Source organism: Oxyura jamaicensis, chromosome 28 (assembly GCF_011077185.1).
Source record: "Oxyura jamaicensis isolate SHBP4307 breed ruddy duck chromosome 28, BPBGC_Ojam_1.0, whole genome shotgun sequence".
Taxonomy (NCBI): Eukaryota; Metazoa; Chordata; class Aves; order Anseriformes; family Anatidae; genus Oxyura; species Oxyura jamaicensis.
Window position 1 is genome coordinate 3,176,981 of NC_048920.1, and position 14,180 is coordinate 3,191,160.

Here is a 14,180-nt window from a genome sequence, read left to right on the forward strand (position 1 = left end):
GCAGCCCCCAGCAGCCCCCAGCAGCCCCCAGCAGCCCCCAGCAGCCCCCCGCCACCCCTCAGGGCCGGGGCCCTGCCGCAGGCCTCCGGGGTCCTCCCCCGCTGCGGGGCCTGCCGGTGCTGGGCTGCCCCTGGGGAACGTGGCCGTGGCGGCTCCGCTCCGGGCCTTATAAGGCCTCTCGGGCGAGCGGGGCCGGTGGCAGGGCCCCGAGAGCCGGCAAGGAGGGGACGGGGCAGCGTGGGGACGTGGGGCTGCGACCCCCTCCTGGCTGCTGGGGGGCTGCTGGGGCTCGAGGGCGCCGGGAGGGACGGGTGCCAGGAGCCTCTTCGGGCAGATTTCAGGCTTCCTCCCACCCGCCAGTGGCGACCACCGGGCTCCCGAGCAGCCGCGTGCCGGGGAACAGGGGCGGAGGCCACGATTACGGCCCGGCTGGGGGCTGAGCGGATCGGGATGGCATCTGCAGCTGCCCCGGGCAGCGCGGGGACGAGCCGGCAGCCGCCGTGTGCTCGGGAGGAATTTCCTTCCTGCGTCCCACGCAGCGCCGCTCCGCGGGGGTTTGGTTTTATCGCCGGCTGCGGCTGAGCCGCGTGGTGCGAGCGGGGCTACGTGGGCGGCTGGGGTACCCCAGCCCTGCCGCACAACCACGCCTGCCCTGGGGGTGTTTTTTTTCTCCTCCTGGGTCTGTTGTAGGGGCTTCGGTGCCCCCAGTCCCGTCCTACAGCTGGGGGAGCAGTGCAGGGAGCAGATGGGTTGTGTCAGACCCATATGGGAGGACCCCGATTCCAAGGAAGCCGGGGGGAACCGTGCATCCTCCTGCACCAGCAGGCGAGGTGCGGGATGTCCTCTCCTCACCTTGTCCCCTCCCTGCCTCCCCCAGCGGCCAGTTTGCCATCGTGCGGAAGTGTCGGGAGAGGAAAACGGGCCTGGAGTACGCGGCCAAGTTCATCAAGAAGCGGCGGCTCTCATCCAGCCGGCGCGGCGTGAGCCGGGAGGAGATCGAGAGGGAGGTGGACATCCTGCGGGAGATCCAGCACCCCAACATCATCACGCTGCACGACATCTTTGAGAACAAAACGGACGTGGTGCTGATCCTGGAGCTGGTCTCGGGGGGCGAGCTCTTTGACTTCCTGGCCGAGAAGGAGTCCCTGACGGAGGAGGAGGCCACCCAGTTCCTCAAGCAGATCCTGGACGGGGTGCACTACCTGCACTCCAAGCGCATCGCCCATTTTGACTTGAAGGTGAGGCCTGGCACGCGTGAGTACCTCGTGTCCGGAGTCTGGGGGGTGGGTTCTAAATGCTGCTCCTCTTCCTCTGCAGCCGGAGAACATCATGCTGCTGGACAAGAACGTGCCAAACCCTCGCATCAAACTCATCGACTTTGGGATCGCCCACAAGATCGAAGCTGGGAACGAGTTCAAGAACATCTTTGGGACCCCGGAGTTTGTGGGTGAGGCTGAGCAGGCGCTGTTTGTGGGGGGGTCCCCAGCCAAGCATGCAGCAACGTCCCTGCTCCTTCCCTCTCCCACCGTCTCCAAGATTTTGCCTCTCATGCCTTTATTCAGCGATGAGTTCAGTGTCTGAACCGCAGCCCCAGGGTGGGCAGAGCGGCCAGACTCCTCAGTCCTGCCATCCTCGAGCCCCCTCAGATTTGGGGGCAGAGCCGGGCGCCCTGCGTGTCTCCCCCAAAAGCTCCGGAGGAAGTGGCCGGGTGGGGGCTGAATGCCTCGATGGGGACAGATTTAGTTTTTCCCCCCAGAATAAATCTGTTCCCTCCCTTCTTCCCTTCCAAAGCTCCGGAAATTGTGAACTACGAACCCCTGGGGCTGGAGGCGGACATGTGGTGAGTGCTTCCCCATGGGTCCCGGTGCTCTGCAGGCGGGCACAGCGCGCCAGCCCCGCTGCCGTCCCCGTGCGCTGCTCGGAGAGGAGCCGGGGCAGGGCAGGATGAGGCCCACTGGGTGCAGGGGGGAAGGGACCTGCAGGGCTTTGACCTCCTCTTCTCTCTTTTCCAGGAGCATTGGTGTCATCACGTACATCCTGTGAGTATCAGGGGCGCTGTGAGGGCAGGGATCAGGACCGTGGTGTCCCTGCCCCGTGCTCTGTTGCCTGCTGGGGGTGTGACAAGCCGCTCTCGCCACAGGTTGAGCGGGGCCTCTCCCTTCCTGGGGGAGACGAAGCAGGAGACCTTGACCAACATATCGGCTGTCAACTACGACTTCGACGAGGAGTATTTCAGCAACACCAGCGAGCTGGCCAAGGACTTCATCCGACGCCTGCTTGTCAAGGACCCCAAGTGAGAGGCCGGGAGCAGACAACAGGGATTAACCAGGGGAGGGGATGGTCCCCGGCTGCAGGCAGCCCCACGCCTGCTCTCCTCCTCTCCACGTTAGGGCTTCTCTCTGAGCCTGCCGTGCTGCCTGACACCACCTTTGGCTGTCCCTGCTGAGCTGCTTCAAAATCCCATTTAGCCCCCCGCTCCTTCCCCTTTGCTCTTTGTTTTCTGCTGGTTGTAGGATTCAAAGTCTCTTCCCCGTGTCAGCACGGGGTTGGTTCTGCCGGCATCGCGGTGTCCCTGGGCGCACCCGGTGGCTGCAGCAGCTTAGGAGGGAATTGGGCTGATGAGGAAGGGCTGCATCAAGGGACAAACCACGCGTTCGGGCAGCCCCGCTGATCACAGCCTCGCTGTCGTTGCAGGAAGCGGATGACGATAGCTCAAAGCCTGGAGCACCCGTGGATTAAGGTATGAAGTTACCGGTGCCTTTTGGGTGTCCGGGGGGGGAGGTCTGCGTGCCTGCAGCTCTCAGCAGCGATTTCAGCCCTGCCGGGGCTGGTTTGGCTCCGCTGCAGCGCCGGTGGGTGTGGAGGAAGAGGCAGGCGGTCCCGTTCCTGCTCTCCTGGCCGTGCCCCACGCCGTGGCTGTCCCCCTCCCCAGGTGATCAAGAGGAGGAACGTCCGCAATGAGGACAACGGCAAGAAGCCCGAGCGCCGCCGGCTGAAGACGACGCGCCTGAAGGAGTACACCATCAAATCGCACTCCAGCATGCCGCCCAACAACACCTACATCAACTTCGAGCGCTTCTCCAAGGTCATGGAGGAGGTGGCTGCGGCCGAGGAGAGCCTCCGAGAGCTGGAGAGGAACAAGAAGTCCTTCCAGGAGGACATCGAGGCTCTGCTGTCCATCTACGAGGAGAAGGAGTCGTGGTACAAGGAGGAGAACGAGAGCATCAGCCAGGACCTCCGCCAGATCCGGCAGGAGCTGCAGAAGACGGAGGCGCTGAAGAAGCAGACGCAGGAGGAGACCAGGAGCGTGCTGCAGGCGGCCAACGGCCTCAAGAGGCGCTACCGAAAGCTGGAGAACCACTACGAGGCGCTGGCCAAGCAGGTGGCCTCCGAGATGAAGTTCGTGCAGGAGCTGGTGTGGTCCATCGAGCGCGAGAAGCTGCAGAGCGGCGAGGGGGACGGCAGCATCCGCTAGCCCGCCCCGGCGCTGGCGGGTCGAGGGGAGCCCGCGGGGAGGGCTGCAGCCCCCCGCAGCCGAGCTTTGCTTGTTTGCCCGGAGTAGCAGCAGATTGCAGCAGCTTTTAGCGTAGGAGCGAGGCTCCCGGAGGAGCCTCTCAGCCTGGCTGCCCCCGGGGGGTTTGGCGTCCCTCCATCGTCCCCGCGCAGGAGGCGGCGCTGAAGGAACCTCGGTGGCTCTGCCCCTTGCTTGCCAAAGGAGCCGATCCAGTGAGAGCCTTCGGTAACTGTCCCTGATGTCTCTTAGCTTCACTTTTTTCCCCCCCTTTTTCCCAGCGGCTGCCTGGACCCGGGTCTGTTCCCGCTCAGACGTCGGGCGGCGATGGGGGACTTGTGGGACCATAGCAAAGGGATCCCGAGCGGGCTCTGACAGACTGCTGGGTTGGCATGTGGGCAGCTTGCGCGTGCCGGGAGACCCTGCCCCAGGGGGGCTCGAGGCTCCCGGCTTGTACTCGCCTGGCTTTTGGCTTTCTGTCTGCAGCTCTCGCTTCGCTTGCTGTCTACATGCTCCCCGTGCTTGAGCTGGGTGCTCCCCATGCTCCGTTGCTGCTGGAGCTGGGGACCACTCCTCACCTCCGCAGCCCTGGGACTCCCTGGGCTCCAGCCTGTGTCTTCTCGGAGCCCCGAGCCCTCGGGGCTCCTTCTCTCCGTGCCTCCAGAGGCTGCTGTTGCCTCTTTGCTTTGCTTTCCTGGGTGCTGGGCACCAGATCGGCCCGTGGAGGTGGCGAGCTCCTCACGGGGCCTTTGTCTGGCCGTGGGGCTGTGCTCCCCTCCGGCACCGAGCTCGTCCTTGTCCCCGTCCTCCCCTTGGTCCCTCGGGAGCCATGGCATTGCCCTGAGCTGTTGGGGTCTTTTTGGGGTGGCGTCAGAGCTCTCTCAGCAGCTCGTGCTTGGCAACCCCCATCCGCTGGTGCTTGCTCTTCCGCCCTGGGGTCTCCGGCTCTGTCCTCAGCGCTCAGAGGCTCGTGCTTTGTCCAAGCATGGGGGGAATTGGCCGACCTCTGCTTGGGTCGGTCGCTTCCCCCCTTTCTTGTGCCTTTTCCCAAGACCTCCGTGGCCTGGGCTGGCCTGCGCGGGCCCCCGAGATGCCGGGAAGGTTCCTGGCTCCACGTGGCCTTCTCGCGTGTTCCTTTGCTCCTGGCAGCGTCTGGTGCGACCCTCACCCGGGGGCTGCAGTGCCAGGAGGGAAAAACATCAGAAAAGTGGCTTTTCCCAGATTTTGTTCCCATTCATCACTGCTCCTCGGTGGGAGGCAGGACCTGGGCTGCTTGCAGCTCACTCAGCTTTTGAATCTGGACACAGGACAGCATCCTCCGTCCCCTTTTATCAAAATAAAAGTTTCTGTACCCTGGCCCGTGCTGTAGGGTGGGGTTGGGGTGGCGGGGAGGGGCTGCGTCCGTGAATTCGGGAGGGTCCTGGGGGGTGGGGAAGGCCTGGGGAGTTTGGGGGGGGTCCCTGCTCTTTTCCCTGGGACCCTCCCTAATGGGATCCAGGGAACGAGGTCCCAAGCCGCTGCGGGCGTGCGGGGGCCAGGGCTGTGTTTCCGCCAGGACCATCGAGGGGGTTCCGGCTGCCCACGCTCTGGAGAGCCGGAGCCAAGACGAAGCTGAATTTGATCTGGGGGAATCACCGGCCAAATCCTCCTGCGAGCGGGTGGCGGGTGGCCCTCTGGCTCCGAGCACCACGGCGCAGGGGCAGCGGGGTCCAGATCTGGACGCATTTGGCCAGGACCGAGCCCAAACCCCAAGGGCTTGAGGGGGGGACCCACTGACCCCATTGCTGGAGCCACCCGAGGCTCCCCTGGGCGCGAGCGGGACGCGGGCACGCCGTGGGGACACACCATGTGCCCCCGCTGACGTGCCTGCGGGGTGTCGGTTTCATCCCAGCTCGCGGGGCATGCGGATGGGGGATAATTTTAGTCATCCCTCCTTTCCAGCCAACGCGCTGGCATCCAGGGCCCCAGGGCGACAGCGTGACCGCACGGCGCCCCGCGCACGGGGGCTCGGGCAGGATCAGTGCCGCGGCCCCCCAGGGATGGGGGGGTTTGGGGTGCACGGGGCTGGGGGCGGTGGGGTCTGGCTGCGGGCCTGCTGCCAGCCCCTTCCCGTGGGTGCTTCTGGCAGCCGGGAACTGGTCAGGGTGGGAGCTTGGTGGCCCTGGAGGTGCTCGGGACCCTTTGGGGCAGCCTGCAGCTGGGGGCCAGGCCCTGGTTTTCCTCACAGGCCCCGGGGGCTGGCTGCTCTCCCCCTCCTTGGGGAAGGTGACGCCGTGGTGGCTTTGGGGTCTGGCCAGGGGAATTGAGTACCAGGGACGAGAGCCCAGAAGCAGGCCGGTGGGGCTGGGACGTGGTCACTTGGTACTGGTGAGGCTGGGCCATGGTCACCGGTACTGGTGCTGCCGGCCCGGTTGGCCCCGTGAGCGCTGCCCTCACGGTGGTGACAAGGCTGGGGGCTGCTGTCGGGGTGCCATTTATTAGGGTTCCAGCTGTCCCCCCACAGCTCCATGTCCTTACAGGTGTGACAATGGGGACAGGGTCTCTCTGCGCCCCCCAGCTCCGTGGCAGGAGGTGGGGGCTGCCGTCGGGCGAACCCATCCCAATTCCTTCTGGCCACCCCCGTGTGCGGGGCTGGTGGCTGGGAACCAGCACAGACACCGCTTTCTGCCCAGTTTAGCTTTTGGTGGGGGGGTTTGGGGGTCCCCCCGGGGCGGAGGGGTGGCCCACGGCCCGCTCGCACCCCTCGCACCGGGGCCGGAGCTCGGCTGCTGCCAAACCAGCGGCTGCCGCGTTTCACCCGCTCTGACGTGGCCTTTTGTCAGCAGAGCCAGCGCACGGAGGGATGTATGGAAATCCTATAGCCACAGCTGCTCCCAGGCTGGGCAAAGTTCACATAGTGCCAAGGCTGCCGGGGCGCCCGTCCCACCACGGGTTTTGGTTTCAGGCTCCCCGAAGGCTTCTGGCGATGCGGCCCCAGCCCCGCTGCCCCTGCGGCCGCCGCAGTTTTGTTGCTCCCCCTGTGCACAGGCTGGCTTGCCTTGGGGGGGTTATATGACAGCCTGCTGGCACAAGGTCGTGATGTACCGACTGTGTGGGGCTGTGAAGATGGTGGGGAAAATAAATACATAAATAAATAAAATAAAACAAACAGACAAACAAAAACAACCTTGCCCTGTGCTGGAGGATTTACTGGGAGGTGTCCCAGAGGTCAGTCCTTAAGGGACTCAACAACTGCTACGTACTAAATCCTATAGGAACTGAATTTCCTGGGGGGGCTCGGAAATGCGGGGTTAAAATGCGTTTATTTTTTTATTTTAGGCTTTGGTGGTTGCTTCCTAGAGGGCAGCTCAAAGAGTGCAGTGCCTTTTCCCTTAAATGTCCTCACGAGGACAAAATGGTTTCACGCAGCTTATCAGGCGCGGGTTAAACCTATCTGTTAGCGCGGGGGAACCCTTGTGGCGTCCGTCCCGTGCCAAATTCCGCTGGGACTGCTTTTTTCCATCAGCGAGCAGGGGTGCAGCTCGGCTGTGGGCAATGCTCCGTGTGGCGATGCCGAATGGACTTACAAGGTATCGGTGACAAGTGCCAGCGCTCCGTCCCCGGCATTCCTCAGGTTTGCCATTGACAAGAGCGCTCTGACATGTAACGGTGTAATTATAGCTTGGTGGGTCCCGGCAGGCACGCCTGGAGCGGCGCAGAAGGAAATAAATATGCCTTTTTATAGCTCGTGGAAGCATGGATGCCGTCAGCATCCGCTCCTCCTTTCTGGCTGTGGCGTCCCCGCTGCGCAGGGGGGTGGCCCTGCCTCGCTGCTGCTCTCCCTCCTGATTTTTTTTGTTTTTAATTAAAATTTTAATGATTTAAAATCCTGTGAGACAGCCTTGGTGATTTTGGGGTGACTTCCCGTTCACCCACAGCATTTGCCTTTCTGGAGCAAGTTTTCTAATTAAGGCACGGCCGAAAATCAGACGCAAGCCTTGCTGACGCCGCGGCCGAGTTATGCGAGCGTCCGTAAGATCGCCGCCCTCGCCCCACGTGAGAGGTTTTGTGCTTTAACATCACCGGCCCTTTATGCGTGGCGCTGCATGTGCTTTGGTTCATCAGCTCGATGGCACTTCCTATCTTTAGCCGGGGTATTTTGATAGCCGGCTGACAGCCCTCAGCACGCTTTGCCTGTCTCCCCGCCAGATTTCATTACTTACGTGCCTGCCTAAAAGCCTCGTGCGGAACAGCAGCCGTGCTCTTCCTGGAGGAGGGGACTTGGGCATTGTTCTCAAAGGCCTCAGAGAACACGAGATGAGCAGGAAAATGAAGATCTACCGCTTGTTTTTGCTTCAGGAACAATGTCCCCCCTTCCTTTCTACTGCCCGTCCTTCTAGGCAACGTTTCGCTCCGTGCTACAACTTATTTCAACGTTCTCACTGTTTGCCTCTTCCTTCTCTTTCGTGCTCTCTTGCTTTGAGTGGGAAGCTTTGCTCATCTCTAACACTGAGAAAAAGCCTACCAGCAGAAAACCCAAACTCTTTCCACAGGTCATTTATTTATAGTTTTGCTGGAAGGGGAGGACACGAGATCTGTGTCCTTTCACCGTACCGCAGGGCTTGTCTCAACGCAGGGTGTTCCTGTACCTGGTGGGGGGTGAGCTCCCCTGCAGGACACGTTTTGAAGGCAGGTCACATAGCAGGGTAAAGGCCTTTCTCCAGCACAGGCTCCTTGGAACACTTCCACATGAAGTTAACCAGAAGTCTATCAGTACATTCACACGCACTCCAAGGACACCTTTGATCACTGTTTGTTTCAGACTAAAATTAGGTTGGCATTTTCAGTACTAATTCCTGAGCAGAGATTCCTCATGTGGCACAATCTTAATGTGAAGCTGCTACGCTCATTCCCTGAGAAAAACCCACACATTTTCCTGCTGGATTTTCAGCTCAGTAACACTGCAGTCCCCACCTCGCAAAGTTCAGCTAGCTGGAGAATTTAGGACACAATAACTCTCTCGTCTGGACTGCAAAAGGCAGAAATGCAGGCGTCCGTCCAAACCTCTCACCTTGGGAGCGCTCCGCAGTTCTGTGAAACGGGCCACGGTATCTCCGCACGCTAATTTGCCTGAGCACAAAGTGAGAAGTGCAGACAAGCTGAGGCTGACATAAAGCTGGTTTCACACCCGCGATTTAAAAATACCCGCAGTGCTGATCACCTCCCGTGATCGCCTCTGAGACTCTCACCCTTGTTGGACATCCGAACTATGTTTCCAAGCCGGAGTTATCGCTTCAAGCGAGGCTGCCTGAAGCTGCGCAGGTATGGTTAGCATGAAATGTCAAATGCCACGGGATGCGTGGGCTGCTGTTCTGGTGGTGCTGTGTGTGCACCTCTTTCTACTAAAGGTGATCAACATACGAAAATGGGAGCTCAGAAAAGAGATTTTAAATAGATCTTTACTGAATTTGAAAGATGACGTTACAAACAAGCCATTGCGTAAAGGCTTAATATCTGCAGAAGCATATAAGCAGGAGAGGCAGTTGTTTTCCAAATGCATCTCTACTTGTCCCACGATGAAAATGCATTTTGAACTTAGGTTTAAGCCAGTGGAATATAAAATAGGAAAATTAAAAAAAAACATCCTGTCCATCACAGCTGCAAATAACTTATCTTCATTTTTCAATTATATACAAAAGATGCTTTCCAAAGGGCAGTGTAGGAAGTGTTTACACAAATAAACCCCAATTCTGACTTCCAAGTACTATTTACATCATTCTGTACACGGGTCTTTCAGGTCTTCCGAGACCCTGCAAAGCAAGAAGGAGCAGCGTGACCATCCGAGCAGAGGAACAGATTGTTTCCAGCTGTCAGCCCCCCGCCTTTCACCCCCTTGGAGCAGGAATGTATTTACCTATAAGCAGTTCAAAAGCTTGTTCTGAATATCTTCAAAGACTTGATTGTAAAGCTCATCTCTAGACTTCAGTCCATCTAAATACACTGAAAGAAAAAAAGACAGAGTCAGCCCATAGGTTTCTACTCAGAACAAAGTTTTTGTGTAATTAGTTTTTTAATTATTCTACTGGATTAATCCAAACGATGACTTGTTTTCCACTTTTGTTTCCCAGAAAATAGAATCCTTCTGAGAAACCTATGTCCCCAAAACCTCTTAACCCATTATAAAGTTTAATTTTTCCTCATAATAAAGGAAAATGTTCTTATAATATAAAAACAAAGAGGAGGAGCTATAGAACTGCATATATTTATCCATCCAGAAAGTAGGGCAGGACCACAGTTTAGTAGTAAAAACAGTGCCTTGCATCATTACAGCTAAACTGCCTTGATTACATTACTGACTTGCTTAAAGCCCAGAGTGTAATACCAAAGGATTTGGGTTTGGAGAGCCTTACCAACATCGACACCGTTGTCCTCCATTTCTTTCCTGTGCTTTAAGTACATGGGCCAGACGTGTCCGTCGAAGAGCCCGGGGGGGTCAGGGACGGTGTAGTTGCGCGTGCTGCGGACATGGAGGTGGGAAGCAGCGTTAGGACCACGGGGACGGCACCCTGGTGCAGTACTAAAGCCTGACGTTAATCCGACAGCACGTGAGAGCTGGTTGGCCTTATCAGTAATTGGCAGTAACTTCCACGTTTTGCAGCAAGTTTGTCCAAACACCCAAGGGAAGCACACAACAGAACTGCTCTGTTTGCACCCCTTAACGGATGCAGTCTTGACAAAACCCCCAAAGGGGACAGCCAGAGCTTCAGCAAGTGCCACATTAAAGTCTCTTCCTCCAATTAGATTAAACTTTTCATCTGTAATTCCAATTTGCAAGTGACACATATCTCCTGATGACAATAAGATGCAGGTGGCTCTAAAACCTGCCTCTCCTGACTGCAGCAGGCCGTGTTTTTGGGGAGGAAGGGTCAGAGTCAAAGCATCTGCTTACCTTCTCCTCCTTTTGCATTCATCGTATGGAACCGCCAGGTAGTAGCGTATGTCAAAGAGGTCTATCAGTGGTCTAGGGGGGAGTGGAAAGAAAGAACGTGTCTATTTATTGCTTTCTGATAGAGAAAAGCGCTAAGTTACGCCTGAAAGCCATACACATCTTTCTGCTTCTTACTCATATGTCTATGGCAGGCAATTCTGCTTTTCATTAAGGCAAGATCTGATCTATGGCGGGTTTATTAGTTGCTATAAAATGTGAACAATGCGAGCTTTCAGAGGTCAGAACTCCCCCCCCCCCAAATATCTGCTACAAGTTACTGGGGAAGATTAGACATGGGGCTAGGAGGGCCGGGGGGTGAACCACAGCTCTTGCTCTATCCGCTCAATTTTGTTTGCAGTCAGCTGAAGTTTTATCTCCTCAGTCTGGCACAAACAAACTTGTCACTGTGCAGAAGCGAGCTGTCAAAACGCGCACGGAGAAACGGGTTTGGTACAGGTTCCTCCAGAAACCCAGTCACCGAGCTCCACCGTGGCTTATGGAGTTGCACTGCTACTAGGCTGAAGAAAATAAACCCTGCAAAAAGATCTAAAAAGCACAGAATCATAGAATGATTCTATTTTAGAATGTTTCTATTTTAGAATCATTCTATCATTTAGAATCATGGAATGATTCTAAAATCTAAAAAGCAGAATCTAACCTAAGCAGCTAGCTTGACCCTGGTGGGATGTCTGGAAAATGCATATGGTGTGCACTGAGCAAGCTCTGGGGAATATAAAACATTCCCCAGATGAAGGGCAGGCTCCTGCTCCCAGGACGGAGCACTCGGGAGGGATCTGTAACCTTCAGGAGAGGTACGAGCGTCACCTCCCGAGGGACGGGCCAAGAGCAGCAGGTGCCGTGCTGGGGCAGCCGGCGGCTGGCCGCGCTTTGTGCATGCAGCCCAGAGCTGCCCGTCCCGTGGCACAGCTCAGGAGGAATTCCACTTTTGCCAAGTGTCACGCACAGCTTGTTCTTGCAAAAGTTTCGTAAACAAAGCTACAGCTTGGAGCCAGCCCTCTGCTCGCTGTGTTTATAGCGCACATTTTTCTGGAGTTTATATATTTAGCTATTGGAAATCTCCGCTCTCTCCTCTACTTGTCTGCCCAGCTTCCTGCCAAGCATTTTTTCCCCATATAAGAATGCAAAAAAAAAGTTGATCTTTGCTCCAATTAATTACGCGGCTGAATTTAGCCAGTGCTAAACAAGCACGTGTACCACATGAGGACTATTCCCGAAGCCCAGGAGGGATTCCAAGCAGTGAACACAGCAGTGATTCCCTCCTTGTTCTCGTCAATGACCTTCTCAGGTCACGGTTTAGGCAGTGAGGTGGGAGACCAGGAGGGAAGGAGAGCTTCCTGCCCTGCCCCAAAAAAGCCACTGTGTGCACCCCAGTTTTACCAGCAGCAGATTTCTTACGCGTGAGAAATTCTTAGACATGATACCTCAGAAGGAGAAGGAAGGGTGTATTAGTAAAAAGGAAGGTTTAGTTCTGGCACTAGTCACCTAGCGTTCCTCCCTGGAAAGCCATTAATAGTTCCCCAAACCTTACTTGTAATTATAAAGCAGGAAGCCTTCAATGACCAAAATATGGATATCTTTGGAGGCTGGCTCTTTAGAGCCAGGCGTGACATTCACCCCGTGGGAACGGGCAAACTTCACTGGGTTCTCAATCCAGGCACGCACAGTGCTCACCATTGCCTCCATATCCAAGGAATCCAACACTAGTTAGAAGAAAGGGGGTGGGTGGGAAAGAGGTACACAATCAAATACCTTGAACCACACAGGTTTGAAAGTATAATATAGAATGAACTTGTAAAATTGAAATTACGATTAATTTACTATTAAAACTTTAATAATTAAAAAGAAATACTTAGGAAAAAAATATACATTACTGCATCCTATAGCGAACACTGCTCTTACCATCCCATTGTTTAAAGCCGTCTTCCCCGACTTCTATTTGATCTTGTGGCTGAAATATAGTGAGCAATAAAACATTGCTGCAAACTCAGCGTGATCCTAAGATCCGATCACAACCTGGACGCTACCGCAACACCCAACAAAGTGTTCACTTAACGAAACCGCTACCGACCGGACTGGGATCAAGTTAGACTTTAAGTTCCCAATTTTCACCAACCCGAGAGCTTTGAAAAAGAAAAAAAAAAGCTTTCTTGGCTCAGATAAGCCACTTCTGGCAAAGAGTTTGAGGTTGACAGTTTGGCCAAAACACTCTAGGTCCCCTATTTATAAGCGAGCAGGTAAAGGATTATTCCTGGGCAAATTATTTATAAACAGAAGGCCTAGAGCGAGCACTGAGGACTTAATGTGCCAACGCAGTGCTAAGTAACTTCGAGTTTACCTGCCCAATAATAGATACCTGAACTCCTCCTAACATTCCTACCAAAAACACAGGGCAGCACAGCGTAACTCGTGGGCCAGTGAAAGCTTTACATGTGCCAGGTTCCACATCCTAACGGAAAACCATGTGGGACCTTCTCCTGCACGCCGAGGGCTGGCCTCTGACCCAAATTCATGCTCAAGGCCGCCGCCAGGGCAGCGCTTCTGGCTCTGCACCTCTCTGCGGGTGCAAGCCGCAGGGCTCTGAGGGCACCATTTTTAGGTGAAATGAGGAGAAAAGGCCCAGCCTGGGGAGTCCGCATGGACAGGGGGCTTTTAGCTGGGTCTGTCCTGGGGACTGAGGGAAGCTCTCGGTGCCTGGGGCCACTGCTACGCGTGGGAGCGGCGGCGGGTGCCGGGGGCTCACCTTGAAGAAGTCATCCTGGTGGACGACGCAGCAGTTGGGCAGCGCCTTGACAAGCCTGTTGGTCAGCGTGGTTTTGCCACCGTTGGTGACACTGAAACAGAAAACGTGAGACAGGAACAGGATGAGGGACACGGGGACGGGGGACACGGGGACGGGGGACACGGGGACGGGGGACACGGGGACGGGGGACACGGGGACGGGGGACACGGGGACGGGGGACACGGGACACACTCTGGGGTGCTGACAGGGACATGGGGCTGACGGGGGACACGGGGGGAACACAGGGCTGACAGAGCTGCTGTGGGGTGCTGACGGGGACACCCGGTGCTGACAGAACCACTTTGGGGTGCGCGCATCCCGCGCGCCACGTTTGAATTTCCCGCCGCGGCGGAGCGCGCTGGGCGCTGATTGGTTCCCTCCCCCCTCGTCCGGCCGCGGCTCGCGCCACTCTAACGGCCGCCGCTTCCCGCGCGCGGGACAGCGCGTCCTTACCCCTCCCCCTTCCCCCGCCGCTGAGGGGAGCGGCCCCGCCGCCATCTCGGCCCCGCTGTGGCGGCCGCTCCGTCCCCCTGCCTTCGCGGCTCTTCCCGGGGCTGGGGGAAGCCCCGCGGGTGTTTCCGCAAGATGGAGGAGGAGAAGGGGGGGGGGGGGGGGGTTGGGCCCTTTCCCCCAGCTTCGGGGGGGGGGGTAAAGGCCCCGGCCCCCCCCCGTGCTGCCCCCTGACACTTCTGTTCAGGAGGCTGGCGTTCGTCGGCTTAAGAGGGCTGCCCCGTGAGAGCAAGGCAGGCGAAAAGTGCCTTTAAAAAGCTCATAATAAGTTCTGAATGAGGGAAGCTACTTCCTTTTACAGCCATTCAGACATGGAGCCGCAGAACCTCCCTTAACACGAGACATCTGGGGGGGGGGGGGGGGGGGGGGGGGGGGGGGGGGGGGGGGGGGGG

At 57.3% G+C, this 14,180-nt stretch overlaps 3 protein-coding genes across 3 annotated transcripts in view; 2 read left to right on the forward strand and 1 right to left on the reverse strand.

Moving 5' to 3' along the window:
* The window catches only part of DAPK3 (death associated protein kinase 3), a 5,457-nt gene extending 590 nt beyond the window's left edge, over positions 1–4,867 (forward strand). The window contains exons 2-8 of the mRNA XM_035348356.1: positions 878–1,238; positions 1,318–1,447; positions 1,792–1,840; positions 2,013–2,039; positions 2,141–2,293; positions 2,695–2,740; positions 2,933–4,867. Of these exons, the coding sequence (XP_035204247.1) occupies positions 878–1,238; positions 1,318–1,447; positions 1,792–1,840; positions 2,013–2,039; positions 2,141–2,293; positions 2,695–2,740; positions 2,933–3,475 (1,309 nt within the window). The 3' untranslated portion in view covers positions 3,476–4,867. The remainder of the gene's footprint in view (positions 1–877; positions 1,239–1,317; positions 1,448–1,791; positions 1,841–2,012; positions 2,040–2,140; positions 2,294–2,694; positions 2,741–2,932) is intronic.
* Positions 4,868–8,931: 4,064 nt separating this feature from the next.
* NMRK2 (nicotinamide riboside kinase 2) overlaps positions 8,932–14,180 on the reverse strand; it is a 6,258-nt gene continuing 1,009 nt past the window's right edge. The window contains exons 2-8 of the mRNA XM_035348357.1: positions 13,240–13,330; positions 12,399–12,447; positions 12,028–12,199; positions 10,440–10,511; positions 9,901–10,007; positions 9,405–9,490; positions 8,932–9,300 (exon numbers count right to left, since the gene is read on the reverse strand). Of these exons, the coding sequence (XP_035204248.1) occupies positions 9,405–9,490; positions 9,901–10,007; positions 10,440–10,511; positions 12,028–12,199; positions 12,399–12,447; positions 13,240–13,330 (577 nt within the window). The 3' untranslated portion in view covers positions 8,932–9,300. The remainder of the gene's footprint in view (positions 9,301–9,404; positions 9,491–9,900; positions 10,008–10,439; positions 10,512–12,027; positions 12,200–12,398; positions 12,448–13,239; positions 13,331–14,180) is intronic.
* Positions 13,202–14,180, forward strand: part of HNRNPM (heterogeneous nuclear ribonucleoprotein M) — a 42,304-nt gene continuing 41,325 nt past the window's right edge. The window contains exon 1 of the mRNA XM_035348353.1: positions 13,202–13,248. The gene's annotated coding sequence lies outside the window, so the exon portion shown is untranslated. The remainder of the gene's footprint in view (positions 13,249–14,180) is intronic.